Raw genomic sequence first — 21,752 nt, 5'->3', positions numbered from 1 at the left:
CAGTTCATTTAGTGCAGGGGTAGGCAACCTTGGCTCTTTTATGACTCGTGGACTTCAACTCCCATAATTCCTGAGCCAGCCATGCTGAGGAGAAAGGAAGAGGTTTCCAAGCTGAGCCATACTGGCTTAGGAATTCTTGGAATTGAAATCCAGGAGTCATGAGGGGGCCATAGTTCCCCCATGCTGGCTCAGGAATTCTGGGAATTGAAGTCCATGAGTCATGAGAGGGCCAAAGTTGTCCCATGCTGGCTCAGGAATTCTGGGAATTGAAGTCCACGAGTCATGAAGGGGACATAATTCCCTCATGCTGGCTCAGGAATTCTGGGAGTTGAAGTCCACGAGTCATGAAGGGCCATAATTCCCTCATGCTGGCTCAGGAATTCTGGGAGTTGAAGTCCACGAGTCATAAAAGAGCCAAGGTTGCCCACCCGATTTAGTGGCTGTTCGAAGTTACAACCACTGAAAAAAGTGACTGACGAACATTTTTCACACTTACAACCTTTGCAGCCCTCCCCATGATCACATAATCAAAATTCAGACCCTTGGCAACTGACTCACACTTATGACGGTTGCAGCGTCTTGGGGTCACGTTATCATCTCTTGCGACCTTCTGACAAAATCAGTGGGGAAGCCAGATTAACTTAACAACTGTGTCATTAACTTAACAACTGCAGTGATTCAAGATTGTAAAATGGGGCAAAACTCATTTCACAAATGCCTCGCTTAGCAGCAGAGATTTTGGGCTCATTCTTGGTCATAAATTGAGGACCACCTGTACTTCCTAGATTTAAAATTTAAACGAGGGATGCTAGGCACGGACCTGCTTTTCTAGGTTATTTTGAAAAGACTAATTTAATAAGAGCTTTTGATGGTACTGTCTTATCAAACAAGAAAAGAAAATTGACCGTTTGAGAAAACTGCGGTTTACACGGAACGGCGGGAAGATTATCCCAGTGATTAAATATCCCTCTTTTTTTTTTTTTTACAGGAGAATCGGGTTTGGGAAAATCCACTTTAATTAACAGTTTATTCCTGACGGATTTGTATCCTGAACGTTACATCCCTGGAGCTGGAGGTAATTTGTGTTTTTTTTTTTTTTTTCTAAATCGGCATTTCTCAGTCTCGGCAATTTTAAAGACGTCTGGGCTTTCATCTCCCAGAAGTACATGGCTGGGGAATTCTGGGAGTTGTAGGCCTCACTTCTTAAAGTGGCCAAGATTGAGAAACGCCATTCTAAATTTCATAAGATTCCAATTTCACCTTCCTTCCTTTTAAGCCAGGGGTGTTCAAACTTGGCCCTTTTATGACTTGTACGCTGGCTGAAGAATTCTGGGAGTTGAAGTCATAAAGTCATAAAAGGGCCAAGTTTGAAGACCCCCTACTTTTAGCCAAATGGGCAATCCTGAACCTTGATGAGGTCCCAAGTCCCTTTTGGTGGCCTTTCTAACCAGGTTTCCCAACCTTGTCTACTTCTAGGTCTGTGGCCTTTTAAAAACCCCATAATTCTCACAAAGAGCTGGGGTTTAACATCTATAGAGATTCTCAATCATCCAGGTCATGGTTGTCTCCCAAAAGACAGCTGGACTTTGAGGGTCTGACCTGCTTTTTCAAAAGACAGCTGGGCTTTGGGGTTGAATATTTCCTATCTCTGTCCGGTAGAAAAGATCGAAAGGACAGTTCAGATCGAAGCTTCGACTGTCGAGATTGAAGAGCGAGGGGTCAAGCTGCGTCTGACCGTCGTGGACACTCCAGGCTACGGAGATGCCATCAACAGCCAAAATTGGTAGGTTTTGCTCTCCTTTCAAAGACAGCTGACCAATATGTGGGCTTCCTTGGGTCAGACTCCACTCTGCCCATCCCCATCGTTACGTCGTCACCTTCTCATTGCCAGTAAATCTCGCCTGACCCTTTCCTGAGAATCTCTGAATGGCTGGACCTCGGCCACGGTGTTGTCAGAAGAATTTCCTGTTGATTGTATTCCGATGCTTGTGTTTATTCTTTGGAGAGATTTCTTGAAGTTCTGCAGATCTGAGTTCTACTTTTCCTTTTTTTTCTTTTCTTTTTTTTTAGACCTGGGAGTGAGACGCTAAGCATGGGTGGGAGCACAAGGCGTTCCAAGGCCCGTTGCTACGTCACGGGGTTGAAATTGCTGCAGAGAATTCAAAAGATTGTAGAAACAATATTTTTTTTAAAAAAATAACAACAATTCCCTGTCAGTTGGAGACTTCCTTTTCCTTTCTTTCCCCAACCAATATGAAGGCGGTGTTTCTTTTCGATTCATCACCTTCTCACGGAGTTAAGGATGATGTAGGATCCAATCCGAGTCTGTCCCCAGGACCAAAGGTTTGGTCTTCCAAGCTTTCAGACTATGCTGGGGCCCATTCTCAGAGAACTTCTCTCTCCTTGGGATGTGTAGTGCAGGGGTCCCCAACCCCTGGACCGTGGACCGGTACTGGTCCGCACAAACAAGCAAAGCCTCATCCGTGGGATGCAGGCAGCACATAAAACCATGCACTCTCCAGTCCGTGGAAAAACTCTCCATGGAACCAGTCCCTGGTGTCCAAAAGGTTGGGGACCTCTGGTCTAGGGCAGGGGGTCCCCAACCCCCGGTCCATGAACCAGGACCGGGCCACGGCATGCCAGCAACCAGTCCGCACAAACAAGCAAAGCCCCATCATTGGGATGCAGGCAGCACACAAAACCATGCTCCCTCTGGTCCATGGAAAAAACTCTCTCCACGGAACCGGTCCCTGGTGGCCAAAAGCTTGGAGACCTCTGATATAATGAGTCCAAAAGCTTGGAAAAATAAACCTCTGGTCCCAGTGACTGACCTTGATTGGATCCTGCAACATTATCTTGGGACGCGTGTATAGGGAGTCCTGGATTTAGGACCACGATTGATCCCAAACTTTCTGTTGTTAAGTGAGACAATTAAGTGAATTTTGCCCCCATTTTACGACCTTTCTCGCCACAGGTGTTAAGGGAATCACTGCAGTTGTTAAGTTAGTAACACGGTTGTTAAGTGAATTTGGATTCCCCTATTTGACTTGGCTTGTCAAGTAACACGGTTGTTAAGTGAATCTGGATTCCCCCATTTGACTTGGCTTGGGGTCCTCCAGGATACTGCAACCGTCCTAAACATGAATGAGTTGCCAAATGACTGAATTTTGATCATGTGACCACGGGGACGCTGTAATGGTCGTAAGTGTGAAAAGTCACTTTTTTCAGTGCTGTTGGCAAAAAAACCCCACCCATAATGAACAACATTTCGCTTAACGGCTGCAAGCTGAACAGCCACAGTCGTAAAATGGGGTGCAGTCATGCTTCGTGGACACCACAACTTATGACCGTAATTGTGGACATGGTTATGGTTGCAACTTGAGGATTGCCTTACGCCAGGCGATGCTAAGAAAGGCACAAATATTTTTTTCCCCAAATCCCTGTCTTATTGTAAAAATTGTTGTTGTTTTTTTGTAGAAGTTTTTATTAATTTTTTTCCATACACACAGCAACCAACGTGCTGTCTGAGTTTACATTCTCTAATGCATATTTAATTCTTAATCTTTTATTCTTTCCTCTAGCCATCGATAAAATAAGTCCCAAGTTTGATAATATTCTGTTTCTTCTTTTTCTTTCAGTCTCATAGTCAATCTGTCCATCTCTGCGCGTGCTAGTATTTTTTTGATTATTTCTTCCTCTGATGGTATTCCTTCATTTTTCCAATATTGTGGAAATATAATTCTTGCCGCTGTTGTGACATGCAAAGCCAAATAAAAGCTGTGTCTATTAGTCTTTTCTGGCATTATTCCTAATTAAAAAAAAAGTTCAGGTTTAAAGTCTGCATGTTCTCCCAACAGCTTTTCTAGCCAAACATTGTAAAAATTGTTTCTTCGCTTCTTGACCCAGTTTCAAAACCATCATCCATTATATCGACAATCAGTTTGAAAGATACCTTCACGATGAGAGCGGCTTGAATAGACGCCATATTGTAGACAACCGAGTCCATTGCTGCTTTTATTTCATTTCCCCTTTTGGACATGGGTAAGTGTTAAATTTTTTTTTAATGGCCCAGGATATAAGCCTTGCTGAATAACTTTCTGCAGGGGGCCTTAATCTCCACTTTTCGTATTAGCCAATTCAATTAAAATCATCTTTGGATTTTCCAGACTAAAACCTTTGGATGTGGAATTCATGAAGGCGCTTCATGGAAAAGTGAATATAGTTCCAGTCATAGCGAAGGCAGACACTTTAACTTTGAAGGAAAGGGAACGACTGAAGAGAAGGGTAATTTGTCAACTTTTCTGGGGAATTCTGGGAATTGAAGTCCAGCCATCTTTAAGCATGCTGGCTGGAGAATTCTGGGACTTGAAGTCTACCCATCTTCAAGCAGGCTGGCTGGGGAATTCTGGGACTTGAAGTCCACCCATCTTCAAGCATGCTGGCTGGAGAATTCTGGGACTTGAAGTCCACCCATCTTCAAGCATGCTGGTTGGGGAATTCTGGGAGTTGAATCTGCCCAATTTCAAGCTGCTAAGGTTGAGAAATATTAAATTAAGTCTTCTTTACATTTAAAGAAACAAAGAGTTTTAAAACTCCTTATTCAACCTTAGCCTCCAGAAAACCACAGTTTCGATTAGAATAGAGCTGGAAGGGACCTTAGAGGTCTTCTAGTCCAACCCCCCTGCTCAAGCTGGAGACCCTATGCCGTTTCAGAGCAGCAGGCTGTGCTTAGTTGTTTCGCCTTCTTTAGCCTTGGCGTTACCAGCTTGTAAATCCTCGGTGCTTATTTTTACATTAAATGTCCACGGATAGTTTAACAAAAGCCCTGGCCTTCATCTAGAGCAGCAAAAGGGCAAATAAACATCTAGCCCATTGTTTGAGTTTTGATCCATTTGAATCAGCGTTTTAAAATTTTTTTAAAAACAGACTGGCTTTATAAGGCAAATGTTTCATGTTGATCCAAAGCTTTGAAATTTCAGCTACTGTATATTTTTCTTCCTGAAAACATCTCTTTAGTGCAAAATCTCTAATCAAAGCAGGGGATCAAAATTTGCCTTTCTTGGCACAGCTTTCAAGGTTTGGATTTTTTTTTTTTTAAGATGTTTCTGCCCTTTGGCAATCAATCTAAAGTAAGGATTAGGTGTGTGTGTGTGTGTGTGTTTTTTCCCCTTTCTGGTTTTTAAAAATTATTTGAATAAGCAGAAACCTGAACGGTGGGTTTTTCAGTTAAGGAAGCCCATCCTGAAGGAATTCCTGTTTTGACTTAGTGGAATTGAATCTTCTTTTTCCTTCCCCCCCCAAAAAAATTAAAAAATTGAGCCTCTCAAGTGGGAATCAATGTGCGCCCGATTCACAAGCCACACCGTGCTGGTTTTTCGAGGAAGTTCAAAAATAAAAAAAGAATGACTCTGCAGGAAAGGAAACTTTACATTTTGACTTCTTTCTCTCCCTCTCTCTTTTTTTTTTCTCTGGGAAGCCTAATCTTTAAGATGCACGGAGCCTCTAGAGGCCCATAAACTGATGTCTGAAGCAACAAAATGCAGTTTTATTGTTGGGAGTATGAAATGCAGTTTGTTTTCCTTGCAGTTCTTCCTTTCTTTCTTTTTTTTTCTTTTTTCCTTTCAGGAAAGCACTTGGCTGAACAGCTGAGATATATTATTCAGGCACCCTTTGCTGGTTTTCCCGCCATTGTTTCGGGTTTTGCAGTTTTATCACCGAGATCTTTGCCTGCAGAAACTGGGCTTTCTTATTCCCCATCACTAACAAACAGCAAACTAGCTAATGTTGGCCAATCCCCTCATGCTGGGCTGTTCCTGGGAGGGGTTTTCTCTCTTGCAACCTATAATTAAAGCTGCTGTGACTTTGCTAATTCTTTAAGTCCCGCCTTTGGAAAATAGCCTGCCCGATGTGCAAAATGCGTGTGCGTTTGTGCTTGGATGGATTAGGTCTGGATGTTCTGTTCTGTTGATCTTTGGGAGTTTTATTATTATTATTATTTTGTGAAGTGTTACGTTTTTCTCTAAGAGAATTGGTACAGCTTGAGTGGAGACAGTGATCCCATTTGGAGTAGGGGACACGTCTTGTTACGAAACCGGGCAAACGATTCTGGGCACCGTACAGTGATGGGAAATTAAGAAGTTCTTGTGGTTTGACTTTAACGAGAAATTGTATTTTAAATAAACTGGGCTGGGAACCACGGTTTAAGTAAACCAGGAAGGGTGCACGGAGTCCCTGCTTAATAAGATAATAAGCTTAGAAAGCATTGATCAACCAAAACCATACAACAATTTTTTTTAATGCCTCGGGTAGGGTGTTTAACTGTTCTGATTGTGTATTTTGATCTCGTAAGGCCTTCCAAAATCCTTTGGAGTGGGCAATTATAATAAATCTAAATAACGGCATCAACATTAACCTGCTTAAAAGCGCCATGGAGCCCAGCATTACAAAATGCAAGAATAAAAAGGAGAAAGCACAGAAAATAAAAGAAAGAAAAAATACATATTAAAGAAAAAGAAACATATAATAAAGAAATGACTTTCGCTTTCATCAGAACAACTAAACAATTTTAGTAAGTTGTCATCTTTTCCGAAAAGATGAAAAATGATTTCTTTTTCTGACAAACAGGCTCTCCGCTCCGCTTCATTTCTGAGGAAAACTCCAGAAAAAAATAAACACAGGTCACACCCTGCAAATCAAATCAGTCAAATAGGGCAGGATCCAAGCCGCCTTTGTGCAAATACAATTAAGGGCTTTGTCTAGAATCAAAAATGATGCTTTCTTTCTTTCTTTCTTTCTTTCTTTCTTTCTTTCTTTCTTTCTTTCTTTCTTTCTTTCTTTCTTCCTTCCTTCCTTCCTTCCTTCCTTCCTTCCTTCCTTCCTTCTTTCTTTCTTTCTTCCTTTTTCTTTTTTCCTTCCTTCCTTCTTCCCTTCCCTTCCTTCCTTCCTTCTCTTTCTTTCTTTCTTTCTTTCTTTCTTTCTTTCTTTCTTTCGTTCTTTCTTTCTTTCTGGCATTGGTAGGTGTTGGATGAAATATCTGAGCACGGCATCCGAATTTACCAACTGCCCGACGCTGATTCCGATGAGGATGAAGAGTTCAAAGAACAGACAAGGGTCCTGAAGGTAAGCTGATGCCACCATGTCATTACAGAGAGTCTTCGACCTAACGACCGTTCGTTTAACGGCCGTTCAAATTTGGAACGCTGCCCCAAAGTGATGAGGACCAGTTGTAAGTCCCCCCTCCCCCTCCAGTGCCGTAGTAACTTCAAAAGGTCGCTAAATGAATGAGTAGTTCAGTATTGTGCCCTTGGATTCTTTCTACAATCATCACCTCAAGAATGTGCCTTCCTGAATGCTTTTAAGCCAAAATGATGGCATTTCTGAAGGGGAAGCTGTTTTGCTATTTCTGGGGTCAAATCATGGGTGTCAAGGTTGAAACCTGGGCAGCTACAAGCCTTTGCATTTCAACTTGCCTTTAGAGTAAGGTGTGTATTTACTTCCAAGTGGGTTAGATGGGGAAACGAAACTTCTGTGATTCCACGGGAGACCATGAGAGCCTGAAACCTTTTCAAGGACACCAGAACAGGTGTGGAGTTGAAGCAGACGGTTCCCAAAACAAAGTGAACTTTGGCTATTTCTTCTCATGGTAGTCTAGGGTTAGCCACTGGTTGTAATAAACCCGGGGTTTGTTAAGTTGAGGACTACCTGTAATACAAAGGAAGAAAATGAAAGGAATGTAAACAGAACAGAAGTAAAATAACAGAACAATAAAATAAGCGAAGACCAAGGAACACTACGAGAATAATATATCCATACGATAATCGACGGTCTCTCCGCTTTCCGATATGGCAGATGACATGGAATTCTTCCTCCTCTTGACTCCTCCAGGCCAGTGTTCCTTTCGCTGTGATCGGGTCCAACCAGCTAATTGAAGTGAAAGGAAAAAAGATCCGAGGCCGCCTCTACCCCTGGGGGGTGGTGGAAGTGGAAAACCCTGAACACAACGATTTCCTCAAGTTACGCACGATGCTGGTGTAAGTAGTGTGCCTTATTTGGCCTCTGTTTGCAGGCAAGCCTTGTGAATTGGCAAAATCTAGGGATATCACTGAGATATGAGAGAGAGAGAGAGATGGACATACCGATAGACAGATGGATAGATAGACCAACAGATAGACTGACCGACTGACCGACAGATAGATATAGATATAGATATGGATGGATGGATAAACAGACAGACAGACAGAGATGGATGGATGGACAGACGGACGGATGGATGGACATACCGATAGACAGATAATAGATAGACCGACAGATAGACTGACTGGCAGATAGATAGATGGATGGATGGACACATAGACATACAGATAGACTGACCAACAGACAGACAGACCGATAGATATGGATGGATGGATGGATGGACACATAGATATACAGATAGATAGATAGATAGATAGATAGATAGATAGATAGATAGATAGATAGACCAACAGATAGACTGGCTATAAAGAAAAAGAAAGAAAAGTAGAAGAAATGGATAGACTGATAGATATGGATAGATATGGATAGGGAGACAGACAGGTAGACACCGAGAGACAGACAGAGTGATCAATTCCTGGCTGTTTTACCCATAATTCCATTTTTCATCTTTGGAAAGAATAACTTCCACTCCAAGCGTTCCCTCTACTGGACAATTTTTACGCTACACTTGAAGATTTTGTCCTGTTTCTTGCTAAAAGTCGTCCCGGCTGCCGAGGCTTTTTAAGCAAGCCAAATGGAAGACATGCCATTGATTTAATGTCCCTTCTGATTAGCCCCTAATTGTGTTTCTTCTTTCAGGACACACATGCAAGATCTCCAAGAGGTAACTCAGGATTTGCACTACGAAAACTTCCGGTCGGAGAGACTAAAGAGGACTGGCAAGTAAGTTTTTTGGCGTCTCGTTGCTTTCCTACGTTGGCTGCAGCTTCAAGTCTCCCTTATAAAGTTTCCTAATGTTACCACTCCTCTTTGTTGTTAAGCAAACTGCAAAAAAAGGGCACCAATTTCCTTTTAAATGACCCCTCTGGAGGGTTAATGAGCAGAAACTAGCTATAGATTCAAGTGGCACAGTGGCCTATAGGTTCTCCTGCTTGAGCAGGGGGCTGGACTAGAAGACCTCCAAAGTCCTTTCCAGCTTTTACTCTACTCTACTCTACACTACACTACTCTACACTACACTACACTACATTCTACACTCTATTCTACTCTACTCTACTCTACACTACACTCTACTCTACTCTACACTACTCTACACTACATCTACTCTACACTCTACAGTACACTACACTCTACACTACACTACACTCTACACTACTCTACACTACACTCTACACTCTATTCTACTCTACACTACACTACACTCTACACTCTATTCACTACTCTACACTACACTCTACACTCTACTCTACAGTACTCTACACTACACTCTACACTACACTACACTCTATTCTATTCTACTCTACTCTACACTCTACTCTACTCTACTCTACTCTACTCTACTCTACTCTACTCTACTCTATGCCTCAATGTACAATCATGCCTGTCACCTGAAGGGAAGGGTCTTCCGACAACGCTGGCTCCCTCGGCCAAGAAACAAATGAACACTGCCCCCTACAGGCAGAAATGACTGGACAGGGGAAACTTTTACCTTTTTAAAACCTTTAACTATATAGATTCAGTGAAAAATAAGGATGGTGATTCCAGATGCTCCCCAAAGGTAGAGATTCCAGCTAGGAGGGATGTGAAATGCCATTTAATAGGAGGTTTGTCCTGTGTGTGAGAACAGACACCACGACTTATACATTCAGAAAGCTGTCACAGAGCAGGCTATTTTCAGAAGCGTAGGTGCTTCAGTTTTTGACAGCCCAAGCACCAACGAATCTCCTGACCCCTTTAAAAACTGGGGGACTTTGTAACCAGTCACCAGGAGACAGTGAGTTCTAGTTCTGCATTAGGCATGAAAACTGCTTGGGTGACTTTGGAGCAATCACCAGGAGATGGTGAATTGTAGTCCCATATTAGGCATAAGAGTCAGATGGGTGACTTCGGGCCAATCACCAGGAGACTGTGAGTTCTACTCTCACCTTGGCCATAAAAGCTGTCTGGGGGACTTTGGGCCAGTCAGCAGGAGACTTGTGAGTTCTAGTCCCGTCTTAGGCTGAGTGACTTTGAGCCAGTCTTTCTCTCTCAGGCCAACCCACCTTGTTGTTGATGTGGCGGAAATAAGGGGGAGGAAGCCATGTTGGATGTGTTTGCTGCCTTGCGTTATTTGTAAAAACAAAAATAATAATCAAAGATGGCATGCAGATAAAATCAATGATCGAAAATCAGGAGTTCTCTTTGTCTGAATTTGGCTTTTCCTGCCAGTTTATTTCAGAGGAAAAGCCTACAATTCAGCTAGTCTCCAACTTGGTCCGACTGAAATAATACCTGTTCTTTATCTTTTTGTTTCTGTGGTCCACAGGCCTGCAGAAGAAGAAGTTATGGACAAAGACAGGATCCTTCAGCAGAAGGAGGCTGAGGTAAGTAAGAACCGAAAATCCAAACCGGGGGGTATCCGTTGTGTTCGAATTTAGTTAGCGTTAATCAACAATGATAAGTCTTTTAAAGGATGCACATTTAACCCTGGTTAAAGAGCCAACCCCCCAAAAAAAAAATCAGTAAAGGGGCAGAGGATGGCCTAGTGCAGGGATAGGCAACCTTGGCTCTTTTATGACTCGTGGACTTCAACTCCCAGAATTCCTGAGCCAGCATGGGGGAACTATGGCCCCCTCATGACTCGTGGACTTCAACTCCCAGAATTCCTGAGCCAGCATGGGGGAACTATGACCCCTTCATGACTTGTGGACTTCAATTCCCAGAATTCCTGAGCCAATCTGGCTCAGCTTGGAAACCTCTCCTTTCCCCTCAGCATGGCTGGCTCAGGAATTCTGGGAGTTGAAGTCCATGAGTCATAAAAGAGCCAAGATTGCCTACCCCTGGCCTAGTGATTGAATTTGTTCTATACTGTATCTCCATTTATTTATTGGGAATTTTTATTGAAGAATTGCAGGGTTCTTCAAGGCTTTTAGCTTTACTCTTTGGTAAATCCAGTAGGAAAAAAAAAAGTATCCAGATCGCTTTCTTGGTTTCTCACGTGTATTTTTCCCTTTTAACATTTGAGAATCTGAGCTAGTGTTTGTTGCAGATCCAGTGAAACACCCTTTTTCTAAGCTGTTCTCTTGGCCTGTCCGACGTAAATCCGTTTTTAATACCCTTTCTTACCTTGTCAAATAAAATTTGTTCTACGTCCTTCAATAACATCTTTGGGACATAATCTATCCATAGAAGCAGACATCACTACTGACGTTGTTGATATTGTGGCTAACTCTTTTTCTGATTCCATTCTTCAAAAATGTCCTTCGGTATGTTTAGTGCCGTACCCATCTTGCAAGCCAGTTTACACTTCCTCTTAGCTAAGAAACTGCCTGTTCTCTAAAAGCAGTATTGTAAGGTTTGAGGAAGATGGAAAAGCAGGACTAAAAAGACACAGGAAATGGGTTCTGCATTCCTTGGACTTCGTTGGGAGCATAAACATCAATTTCCCTTTTAGTTTGTTTGCTTTTTTATATATATTCCGAGCAATAATAGTGTTTGGGACTCTGTTTACAAATCTGGAAAGTTTATATAACCTCCGAGTGTGTGTTTCTCTCTCTCTCTCTGTGATCAAGAGATCAACTTTTGCTCAACAGTCATTCTGGATTTTATCAGGCGATAAAAATCCTTGACTTTTGAGAACCACAAATCTTTTCCATGCTTTGTTTCAGCTGCCCAACAGGCGTGTTTCTTACGGGCCTTCGTTTTGTTTTGTTTCTGCTGGATTTTGTTTCGTGCGTACTGCCTTTAAATATCTATCTCTTCTTCCAAATATAAACCTGGCTCCCTTTTTTTAAAAACAAAAAATAACAAGCCTTGAAACAGGAACTGGTTCTTCAGAAGCAAAAAGCATGATGCAAGTCTCTCAAAAGCCCACCAGTTTTTACCTGATCTCTGAAATGTAAAAGAGATGCTTTCTCCCCCTTTAACTCAGCATCGTTTAGCTTTCTCTGTTCGACTATTCAGACGGGAAAATGAACTGGTGCTCTAAAAAAGAAACACAAGGGCGACTGTTGAAAAAAGTCATTTGCACTTTAGCACCGAGCACTGGCTTGTGCCGATATTGGCTGCAACCCTGTGGTTGTTAAATGAGCAACACGGTTGTTAAGTGAATCTGGCTTCCCCATTGACGTTGCTTGTCAGCAGGTCACAAAAGGGGTTCACCGTCATAAACATGAGCCAGTTGCCGAGCGTCTGGATTCTGATCACGTGACCACGGGGGAGGCTGCAGTGGTCTTAAGTGTGGAAAAAAACAGTCATTTGTTGTTGTTTGTTGCGAAGTCGTGTCTGACCCATCGCGAGCCCATGGATGACGTTCCTCCGGGCCTTCCTGTCCTCTACCATCTTCTGGAGTCCATTTAAGCTCACACCTCCTGCTTCAGGGACTCCATCCAGCCACCTCCTTCTCTGTCGTCCCCTTCTTCTCTTGCCCTCCATCTTTCCCAGCATTAGGCTCTTCTCCAGGGAGTCCTTCCTTCTCCTTCGGTGGCCAAAGTACTTGAGTTTCAACTTCAGGATCTGGCCTTCTAAAGAGCAGTCAGGGTTGATCTCCTCTAGGACTGACCGGTTTGAACGCCTTGCAGTCCAGGGGACTCGCAGGAGTCTTCCCCAGCACCAGAGTTCAAAGGCCTCCGTTCTTTGGCACTCAGCCTTTCTTATGGTCCAACTTTCCCAGCCATACATTGCAACTGGGAAAGCCATGGCCTTGACTATACTCACTTTTGTTGGCAGGGTGACGTCTTTTTAGTATGCTGTCTAGATTTGCCATAGCTTTCCTCCCCAGGAGCAAGTGTCTTTTAATTTGCCATACACTGCAACTGGGAGAACCATGGCCTTGACTCTACGCACTTTTGTTGGTCATAAGTTCCCTTTTTTCAGTGCCATTGTAACTTTGCACGGTCACTAAACGAACTGTTGTAAATCGAGGGTTACCTGTATTTTGTTCCTTATGGTGTTACCTCTTTTTTTTTTTTTTATTAAAAAGTTTTATAAATTTTACAAAAAGAGCAAAACAATACAATAACAAAAAACCACATATACAAAGAGAAAAAAAACTAAACATTACACAACAAAACCCCCCTCCCCCCACCCCCACCCAAACACCCCCCCTTCCCCCCCCCTGAGCTTCCCAGAGCAGGATATAGGCTTAATTAAAAAACAGTTAAAAAATTATATTTATAGAAAGAAAGAAAGAAAGAAAGAAAGAAAGAAAGAAAGAAAGAAAGAAAGAGAAAAAAAAATATAACATTAACATATATATGTATATATATAAAAATAAAAATTATGAAAAAGCTATATGATATTTTTTTATATCCAATTTATGGTGTTACCTCTTATCATTTGGCTTTCATTGCATTTTGTTTGATTAAAAAAAAAAAACCCCGAATTATGCAAGAGTTATAAAGCCACAAGAGGGCAGGGTGTTGTACAAATTGGCTTGCTGCTAAATCGCTGGGCCTCTTAAATATGTAGATAATGCAGGAATTTGGAGAAGACAGTGGACAATCATGAATAAAGCAGGAGGCGAAGTAGGAACAAGGATTGAGCTGTTTAATCTGCAATGAAATTACTATTCATCCTTGGATAAATTCACATTTATGAAGCAACGAGTTAGATTTTTTTTCTTTTTTAATGTTTTCATAGTAATACAGACATGCTCTGGGTGAAATTCTTCATCCTTCCCCCCCCCCCTCCTGCCGCAGTTATTTTTATTAAAAAATTCTTCTAGTCTTTCCTTGTTCGGTTTACCGTAAAGGCCAGAATGGATGGAAAAAAGAAAAGTTGCTCTCCATAAATAGCATGGAGCTAGCAATGGGTCATACTTGAAGAATGTAGCTTCTGCAATACCCAAAGCAGTCCCACGGGAGAAAATGATTCCCACGGGAGAAGGGAAGGCAGTAATAATTGCAAGCCGTTTGTAATGGCTTGTGTGTTTTGGCCACACGCCCCAGATTAGTGGCTAGTTAAAACATACCTGGAATACCAAATAGCCTGTCACAGCATCGTGGGAATGGCTTCCCCGTTATTTGGTGGTGTTCTGAATGGAAATTCTTGGGATGTGCGTGTGAAATTTAAATGTACCGACAAAGAATTCATTTAAGATTAATTCAGTTAAATAATTAAGACTGCATTCTAACCACTGTGTCATTGTGGCTCAAGGTTGACTCAACCTTCCATCCTTCCACAGTCGCTAAAATGAGGATCCGGATTGTTGGGGGCAACAAGCTGACTCTGTAAACCGCTTAGAGAGGGCTGTAAAGCGCTGTGAAGCGGTATATAAGTCTACGTGCTAGTGCTTTACCTTTTTTACTTCCTTCCTTCCTTCCTTCCTTCCTTCCTTCCTTCCTTCCTTCCTTCCTTCCTTCCTTCCTTCCTTCCTTCCTTCCTTCCTTCGCACTGGTTAGAATGTAGTATTGCAGGCTAGTTCACTGCCAGCAGTTCAATCCTGACTGGCTCAAGGTTGACTCAGCCTTGCCATCCTTCCGAGGTCGGAAAAATGAGGACCCAGATTGTTGGGGGGCAAGAGGCCGACTCTGTAAACCGCTTAGAAAGGGTTGTAAAGCACTGAAGCGGTATAGAAGTCTAAGTGCTAGTGCTCTACCTTCCTTCCTTCCTTCCTTCCTTCCTTCCTTCCTTCCTTCCTTCCTTCCTTCCTTCCTTCCTTCCTTCCTTCCTTCCTTTCCTCCCTCCCTCCCTCCCTCCCTCCCTCCCTCCCTCCCTCCCTCCCATCCATCCTTCCATAATGCACAGTGGTTAGAATGCAGTATTGCAGGCTAACTCTGCCGACTGCCAGCAGTTCAATCCTGACGGGCTCAAGGTTGACTCAGCCTTGCCATCCTTCCGAGGTCGGAAAAATGAGGACCCAGATTGTTGGGGGGCAAGAGGCCGACTCTGTAAACCGCCCAGAGAGCGCTGTAAGGCAGAGGTCCCCAATCCCTGAACTGTGGCCCGTTACCAGGCTGTGGTTTATTTGAAAGTGGCCCGTATGACTGATGGCAAGTGCACGTGCCTGCCGCTCACACCAATGGAGCTGTGTGCTCGTGCATGTGTGCCTGCCACTCACGCCCCCCCCCAGGCATGCCCATCCAGGCCTCCAAGATGGAAAAGTTGGGGACCACTGCTGTGAGGCACTATGAAGCGATATATAAGTCTTAAGTGCTGTTGCTGCTTATTGATTAGGTGGTCCCTGCTTGCAACGGGTCTTTTGCCATAAAAATAAGGTTCCTGGCTGTGCCGTTAGGCAGGCCGTCTCAAGAGGCCTCCTCGCTACGGTAGCTAAAATTCAAGGGGGTGGGTTTAACTGGGCTCACTGCATTTCCCCTCTTTTTCTCTCCCCCCCTCCCCATCCAGTTGCGTCGTATGCAGGAGATGATCGCCCACATGCAAGCCCAGATGAGGATCAAACCTGCGGACGAGTAAGGAGGAGGTCTCCTAAATCTTCTGATGGTAAGTATGGCTTTTACATTCCCCAGCTTCCCAAATGCACAAAGCTTCTTTTTTTTTTTTGGAGTTGATGCAGAGATGAAAGAGAGATCAGCTTCCCATCCCTCAAAGTATTGAGAGCAACAGCAGTCAGCAAGGGAGGCTGAGGGTGGCCTAACAATACCCTGCTGCAGGGGTCCCCAGTCCCCGGGCTGTGGACCAGTACCGGTCTGCAGCATGCCAGCAATCGGTCCACACACACAAGCAAAGCCAAAACTCCCAACTTCCATATTCAGTGAAATTCTGTAGATCTCCTTCGATGTGCTGCTGGTAAGAAGGAATCCAGCCTGAAGATTGGTTCTGTTTCCAGGAAAGGAAATTTCTTGTGTTTTTTTCTTGAAAAGGTGGAAATGAAAAATATAGACTTGTAAGATGTTAGATGCTCTTTAAATGGTCTGTTTTGAGCACCGGCTGTGCTTTGCTGACCTGTTAAAATGTAAAACCTCAAGCCATGTGGCTTGTGTTCCACCATAGGGCTTTGTAACAGTTTCCACATTGAAGGAAGTTTATTTATTTTTCCTTCCTTGCGTTTTGCTTTCCTTGTTTGAAGTAAATACGGACCCAAAATATTTCTGTGGTTGGGACAATGTAACATTGATGTAAAAGCATTTCCCACCACTTCAAAAAGTACTGTAATTGTTGAAGTAGAAAGCTTAGATCTTCTTCCAACGATTCTAGTTCATTCAAAGGATTAGTCCCATTTTTTTTAATGATCCTGTAATTTGCAAAATAATTCAGGAGCTGACGAACAGGATTCCCTGGAACTAGTAACTGGGTTTATACATTTCTCTTAACCATGTTGCATTTTAACATAGTTTGCTGACTTAGCTTCAGTGCCAAGCCATATATTATACACACCACAGTTGTGGATGGACCCAACATGCTGACCAGAAGTAAGAAACATCCATTGTCATGTCTTTTTTTTTTCATTACAATCAAAATATAAATCACAAATAAAAATAAAGATAGCGGAGAAAGGAGAAAGGGAAAGGAGAAAGAAGAGAGAGAAAGAGAGAGAAAGAAAGAAAGAAAGAAAGAAAGAAAGAAAGGAAGGAAAGAGGAAAGAGAAAGAAAAAGAGAGAAAGAAAAAAGAGAAAGAGAAAAAGAGGAAGAAAAAGAAAGAAAGAAGAAAGAAAGAAAGAAAGAAAGAAAGAAAGAAAGAAAGAAAGAAAGAAAGAAGGGAGTAGAAGTATAGGATAAAGAGAAGGAAAAAAAAGAGCATTGACTTCTACATTTTTTCAGCACAGTAGAATAAAAAAATAAAATTACAGCCTCTAAAAAGTTTTACATACTTGGTAAATCCTAGCTTTTCTATAACCACAAATTCATCTAATCAGCAAATGCCAGAGTCAAGATTTCATTTTTTTTTCTCCCTTGAGCACAAAGTCTAGAAGTGGTTTCCAAGGAGAAACCAAACTAAATATATCCTGAAATAGCCATTATTTATGTCCAAAAATGATAGGTGAATTTACATCAACAAGCCAGGATGGAGAAGACTTTCGTCTTTCGACTGGGAGACTGTTGGCTTCAACCAACATGGACACAAGTTTTTTTTTTCCCCTCCCCACGCCCTGGGAGAATAGAAAATTAAAATTTGGGAACGCAAGCTCCTCCCACTTATAGCTCCACCCAGGAAGCTGCTGGCGATTGGCTGGCAGTCTATTTCAAACCGATGATGGGCGGAAGTATTCTGAAGAAGCCATTGAACCTTCCTTTGCTTCTTGAAGTGGCCTGTTTTCTAACAGAAAGAAACCTCTTTTCCAAAGCAAACTTTTAGAAATTGACTTCCCAGTCTAGACACATCAACGCGCCAAAATTCTGTGGGATCCACATTTTTTGGAAATGAGGTATCCCGGTGCACGTGGTCTGGTTTTTTTTATTTTTCCCGGCTTGGCTGCTCCTGCAAAAAAAATAAGGAAGAAAAATTAAGTTGTAGAGTTGCTTCTTTCAAACTTCAAAACTGGAGCGATCGGAATGGAAACTTTTCCTGGGAAAGGAAGGGTCATAACTAAACTTGGCTTGAGTCAAAGTCTAAGGGGGCGGCCAAACTTTCCCGTCTGGTTGCAGCCAAGAGGAGTATTTGTTTGCTGCTGGGAGAACGAGGGAATAGCCCAATTTTGTTGGCTACAAAAGCTGAAATATTAGGAATGGAGTTTGTTGTTTTTTTTAAAAAACAGGTTTCAATCGGCAACTGAATTTACCACATCGATTCCTGCTTTCGATTCCAGAACGACGTCTTATTTTATTGCAAAGCTACATGGCCGAATCTTGCAAGTTTGAATAGGCAGGGGGTCCTCAACGTACGACCGCAACTGGGCCCAAAATTTCTCTTGCTAAGCGAGGCGGTGGTTCAGTTGAGTTTGGCCCCATTTTAAGACCTTTCTTGCCACCGTCATTAAGCGGAACACACTGCAATCGATTAGTTAGTAACAACGGTCGTAAAGTGAACCCCCCATTGACTTTGCTTGTTAGAAGGTCGCCAAAGGGGATCACGTGACCCCCGGGGACCCTGCATCTGTCATAAATACGAGTCAGTTGCCAAGCCTCTGGGTTTTGATCATGTGACCCTGGGGGAGGCTGCAAAGGCCGTGTGAAAAAAGGCCATGTCATATTTTTTTCCAGTGCTGTTGTAACTTGGAAAGGTCACTAAATGAACTGTTGTCAGTTGAGGGCTACCTGCACATTTCTCTCCCCCTCCCCTGCATCTTGAGAAACTAAGGAGGGTCCCTTCTAAGCCTCTTGCCCCACCCATTGTCCAGCTGTGGGGTAAGCAGTCCCTTATCTGACCGTTCTCTTGGAGGCATCTCTTTGCCCAGTCTCCCAAAGTCTTTCCCACATACCGTTATAGCCCCCTCCTATACTGCTTGAGAAACTAGGGAGGGTCCCTTCTGACCCTCTTTCCCCTCCCATTATGCAGCTGTGGGCTATGCCGTCTCTTCTCTGACTACTCCTTAGGCAGTCCCGCTTCTTTCTTTTTCTGCCCCATCTTCCAAGGTCCTCCCACATATTGTTATGGCCGCCTTCTTTACAGCCTGAGAAACTAGGGAGGGTCCCTTATTGAGTCTCTTGCCCCACCCATTGTCCAGCTGTGGGGTAAGCGGATCCTTATCTGACCGTTCCCTTGGCGGCATCTCTTTGCCCAGTCTCCCAAAGGCTTTCCCACATACCATTGTAGCTCCCTCCTTTACAGCTTAAGAAACTGGGGAGAGTCCCTTGTTGAGTCTCTTGCCCCACCCATTGTCCAGCTGTGGGGTAAGCAGTCCCTTATCTGACCTTTCCCTTGGCGGCATCTCTTTGCCCAGTCTCCCAAAGTCTTTCCCGCATACCATTATAGTCCCCTCCTATATACCTTGAGAAACTAGGGAGAGTCCCTTGCTGAGTCTCTTGCCCCACCCATTCTCCAGCTGTAGGGTAAGCGGACCCTTATCTGACCGTTCCCTTGGCGGCGTCTCCTTGCCCAGTCTCCCAAAGGCTTTCCCACATACCATTGTAGCCCCCTCCTATATACCTTGAGAAACTAGGGAGGGTCCCTTGCTGAGTCTCTTGCCCTACCCATTGTCCAGCTGTGGGGTAAGCGGACCCTTATCTGACTGCTGGCAGCCTCTCTTCTGCCCTTTTCTGCCCCACCTTCCAAGGTCTTCCCACACACCGTTATAGCCCCCTCCTATACATTTTGAGAAACTAGGGAGAGTCTCTTGCCCCACCCATTATGCAGCCCAGGCTATGCTGTCCATCATCTAACCATTCCCTAAGCAGCATCTCAACTCCCCAACTTTTCCCCACATACCATTACCAGCCCTCTCCTTTACATCCCGAGAAAATAGGGAGGGTCCCTTCCGAGTCTCTTTCCCCACCCATGACGTAGCTGTGGGCTAGGCAGTCTCTTATCTGACAGGTCTCTTGTCTGCCTGGCTCAGTTTTGCGAGGTCAGTTCCCACATGCCATTACATAGCCTTGGAAGTTCTGGAAGGAATTAAATGGGAGGGAGGTATATTAATGAGGCTGCCCTGGGCTGCCAAGCATCTTTATGCCTCATTTGTCTTTGAGAGCAGATTTCGGTCATGTTCTTCCCCCACCCTTTTGCTTAAGACTGCAAAAACCTGACCCAGGTTTATCTCACATAGCTTCTGAATCTGCCAGTGATGCAGAAATAGCTCCTAAAATGATGGGATGTCATTTTTTGTTTTTCTTTTCTGGAAAGAGGAACGCATCCCATAAATCCTGATTTTTTTTCCCCTCCCCCTGGGTGTGTGTGTGTGTGCGCGTGGAAACTGCAAAAAAGGAAAAGAGAATGTAAAGGAGACGCTTTTAAATTTCCTTCATCTTCGGTTTGTTGCAGATAACATCTGGAGTGGCTCTGAGCAGAAGCAATCACTGAAATCCCACCAGATGCTAATAACTCATTTATTTCGCTTAGGATTAATCACGGGGGAGAGCATTTAAAACCAGGAAAAAAGGAGATGGGGGGGAGCTTCCTTGAAGAACTTTCACATGTTATCTCAAGTTGCTTTTGCTAACGCCCACCTGGTTTCTGCCAAGCAGAGATTTTGCAAAAGGTTGAAAAATAACCCCCAGCTCCTTGCGATAACCAATATGTGGGGTTTCAGAAGACAAATAGGTCTGGCACTGCCATAGCAACCAGACTTGAGTCATGGTCCGATGTCAAAGGGAGGTGATGACGGAGATCATCTAGGGCAGTGGTGGCGAACGCGGAGCCCTCTCTGTGGGCATGTGCCATTGCCCCAGCACACGTGGTCTCTAAAAGTTCGCCATCACTGGCTTAAGGCCAGCCAGCCTGGAGCCGCCATTGGGGAGTCCGCCATCCCACCCACCAGAGACCCCCCTGGATCTCCCCCAACCCTGCCCGGCTCCCACAGCTGTCCCTCCCCATAAGCAACATCAAGGTGGCCACGCCCACCCCGGCCATGCCCACCCAATCTGCCATGACTACTGCAGCCACACCCATCCAGTTGCCACGCCCACCCAGTCTGCCAAGCCCACTGTAGCTGCACCCTGGGTTTTGGATTGCAGTTTGGGCACTTGCCATCACTGATCTAGGGAAAAGGTTGCAGAACACACACACACACACACCAGGTCTTTCAGGTTGGAATGTGAAACTTAGCCAGGAGTTTAGAGTAACCATCATGTTGACGTTTCCAGTAGTTATGGTTAATGGAGGTTTAGTGAACTGCCCCATTGTTTGAGTAGATCCTGTCTCCTGGTGAATCGTATGGGCTTGTTCCTTTCTCTGTATGAGCTGAGCTGAGATTCCTTCCCTTTTCTCCTCTTTTCCTATTCTCTTTTCCTTCCCTTTTTCTATTTCCTTTTCGCCTCCCCATTCTTCTTTTCCTTTCTTTTCTCTATTTCACTTCCCTTCCTTTCCTCTCTATTTCCTTTCCTTTCTGTTTTCCTTTCCTTTCCCTATTTCCTCTCCTCTCCATTGGACCCAAGATTATTTTTTTCTAGAATTTTTTTCTTCTTCTTCACTGCATCACCCTTTTCTCGGCGATAGCCACATTCCCGCTCTGCACGCAGGACCAATAGATCTTGTGGAACCAGTCTACACGAGACTGCCAAATTCTTAATAGGTCTGCTGTGTGTAAACCTGACCGTGAACTGTGAGAGCATAAGCCACAATGGTTTTGTCAGTTCACAGGGTATCCCACGACTCCCGTTATTTACGTCTTTGGACTTCCTGTCGCCATTCAAGCATTCCTCCCCTTGCCTTCGCTCAGCCACTTCTAGCTTTTCTGATCTGGCTGGAAACTCCAAAATTACACCCTTTATGAACGGGCATTGGCAAAAAAAAAAAAACCTCACAGAGACCACAATAGCTGTCTCTCTTTCCTGCTCTCGGTTGAACCGGCTTTGTGTAGGTGCAGCCCTCAAGGCAGCCAAAACTATCCCAGCTTAAAATCCCTGCCATGTGCTAGAGCAGCGCATCATTTAAAAGCACAGGCACTATTATTAGGCAAAAAGGGGATTGATTTTGCAACAGAAACTAATCAAGGAGAGAAGCAACCTAGAACTAAGGAGAAACTTCCTAACAGTTAGAACAATTGACCAGTGGAACAGCCTGCCTCCAGAAGCAGTAAATGCTC

At 43.8% G+C, this 21,752-nt stretch overlaps 1 protein-coding gene across 6 annotated transcripts in view; it reads left to right on the top strand.

The window, feature by feature from the left end:
• LOC120303173 (septin-2) overlaps positions 1–21,752 on the top strand; it is a 34,542-nt gene that overhangs the window by 9,688 nt on the left and 3,102 nt on the right. For all 6 annotated transcript variants that reach the window (XM_039332432.1, XM_039332435.1, XM_039332434.1 and 3 more), the window contains 9 exons: positions 989–1,075; positions 1,660–1,783; positions 3,907–4,041; positions 4,167–4,284; positions 7,018–7,119; positions 7,885–8,030; positions 8,833–8,916; positions 10,499–10,556; positions 15,520–15,615. In XM_039332432.1, the coding sequence (XP_039188366.1) occupies positions 989–1,075; positions 1,660–1,783; positions 3,907–4,041; positions 4,167–4,284; positions 7,018–7,119; positions 7,885–8,030; positions 8,833–8,916; positions 10,499–10,556; positions 15,520–15,588 (923 nt within the window). In that variant the 3' untranslated portion in view covers positions 15,589–15,615. The remainder of the gene's footprint in view (positions 1–988; positions 1,076–1,659; positions 1,784–3,906; positions 4,042–4,166; positions 4,285–7,017; positions 7,120–7,884; positions 8,031–8,832; positions 8,917–10,498; positions 10,557–15,519; positions 15,616–21,752) is intronic.

The sequence above is a fragment of the Crotalus tigris genome, unplaced genomic scaffold, assembly GCF_016545835.1.
Source record: "Crotalus tigris isolate CLP2741 ecotype Arizona unplaced genomic scaffold, ASM1654583v1 scf7180000024461.2689607, whole genome shotgun sequence".
Taxonomy (NCBI): domain Eukaryota; kingdom Metazoa; phylum Chordata; class Lepidosauria; order Squamata; family Viperidae; genus Crotalus; species Crotalus tigris.
The sequence above is the reverse complement of the archived record's forward strand: the minus strand, read 5'-3'. Positions and strand labels throughout refer to the sequence as shown.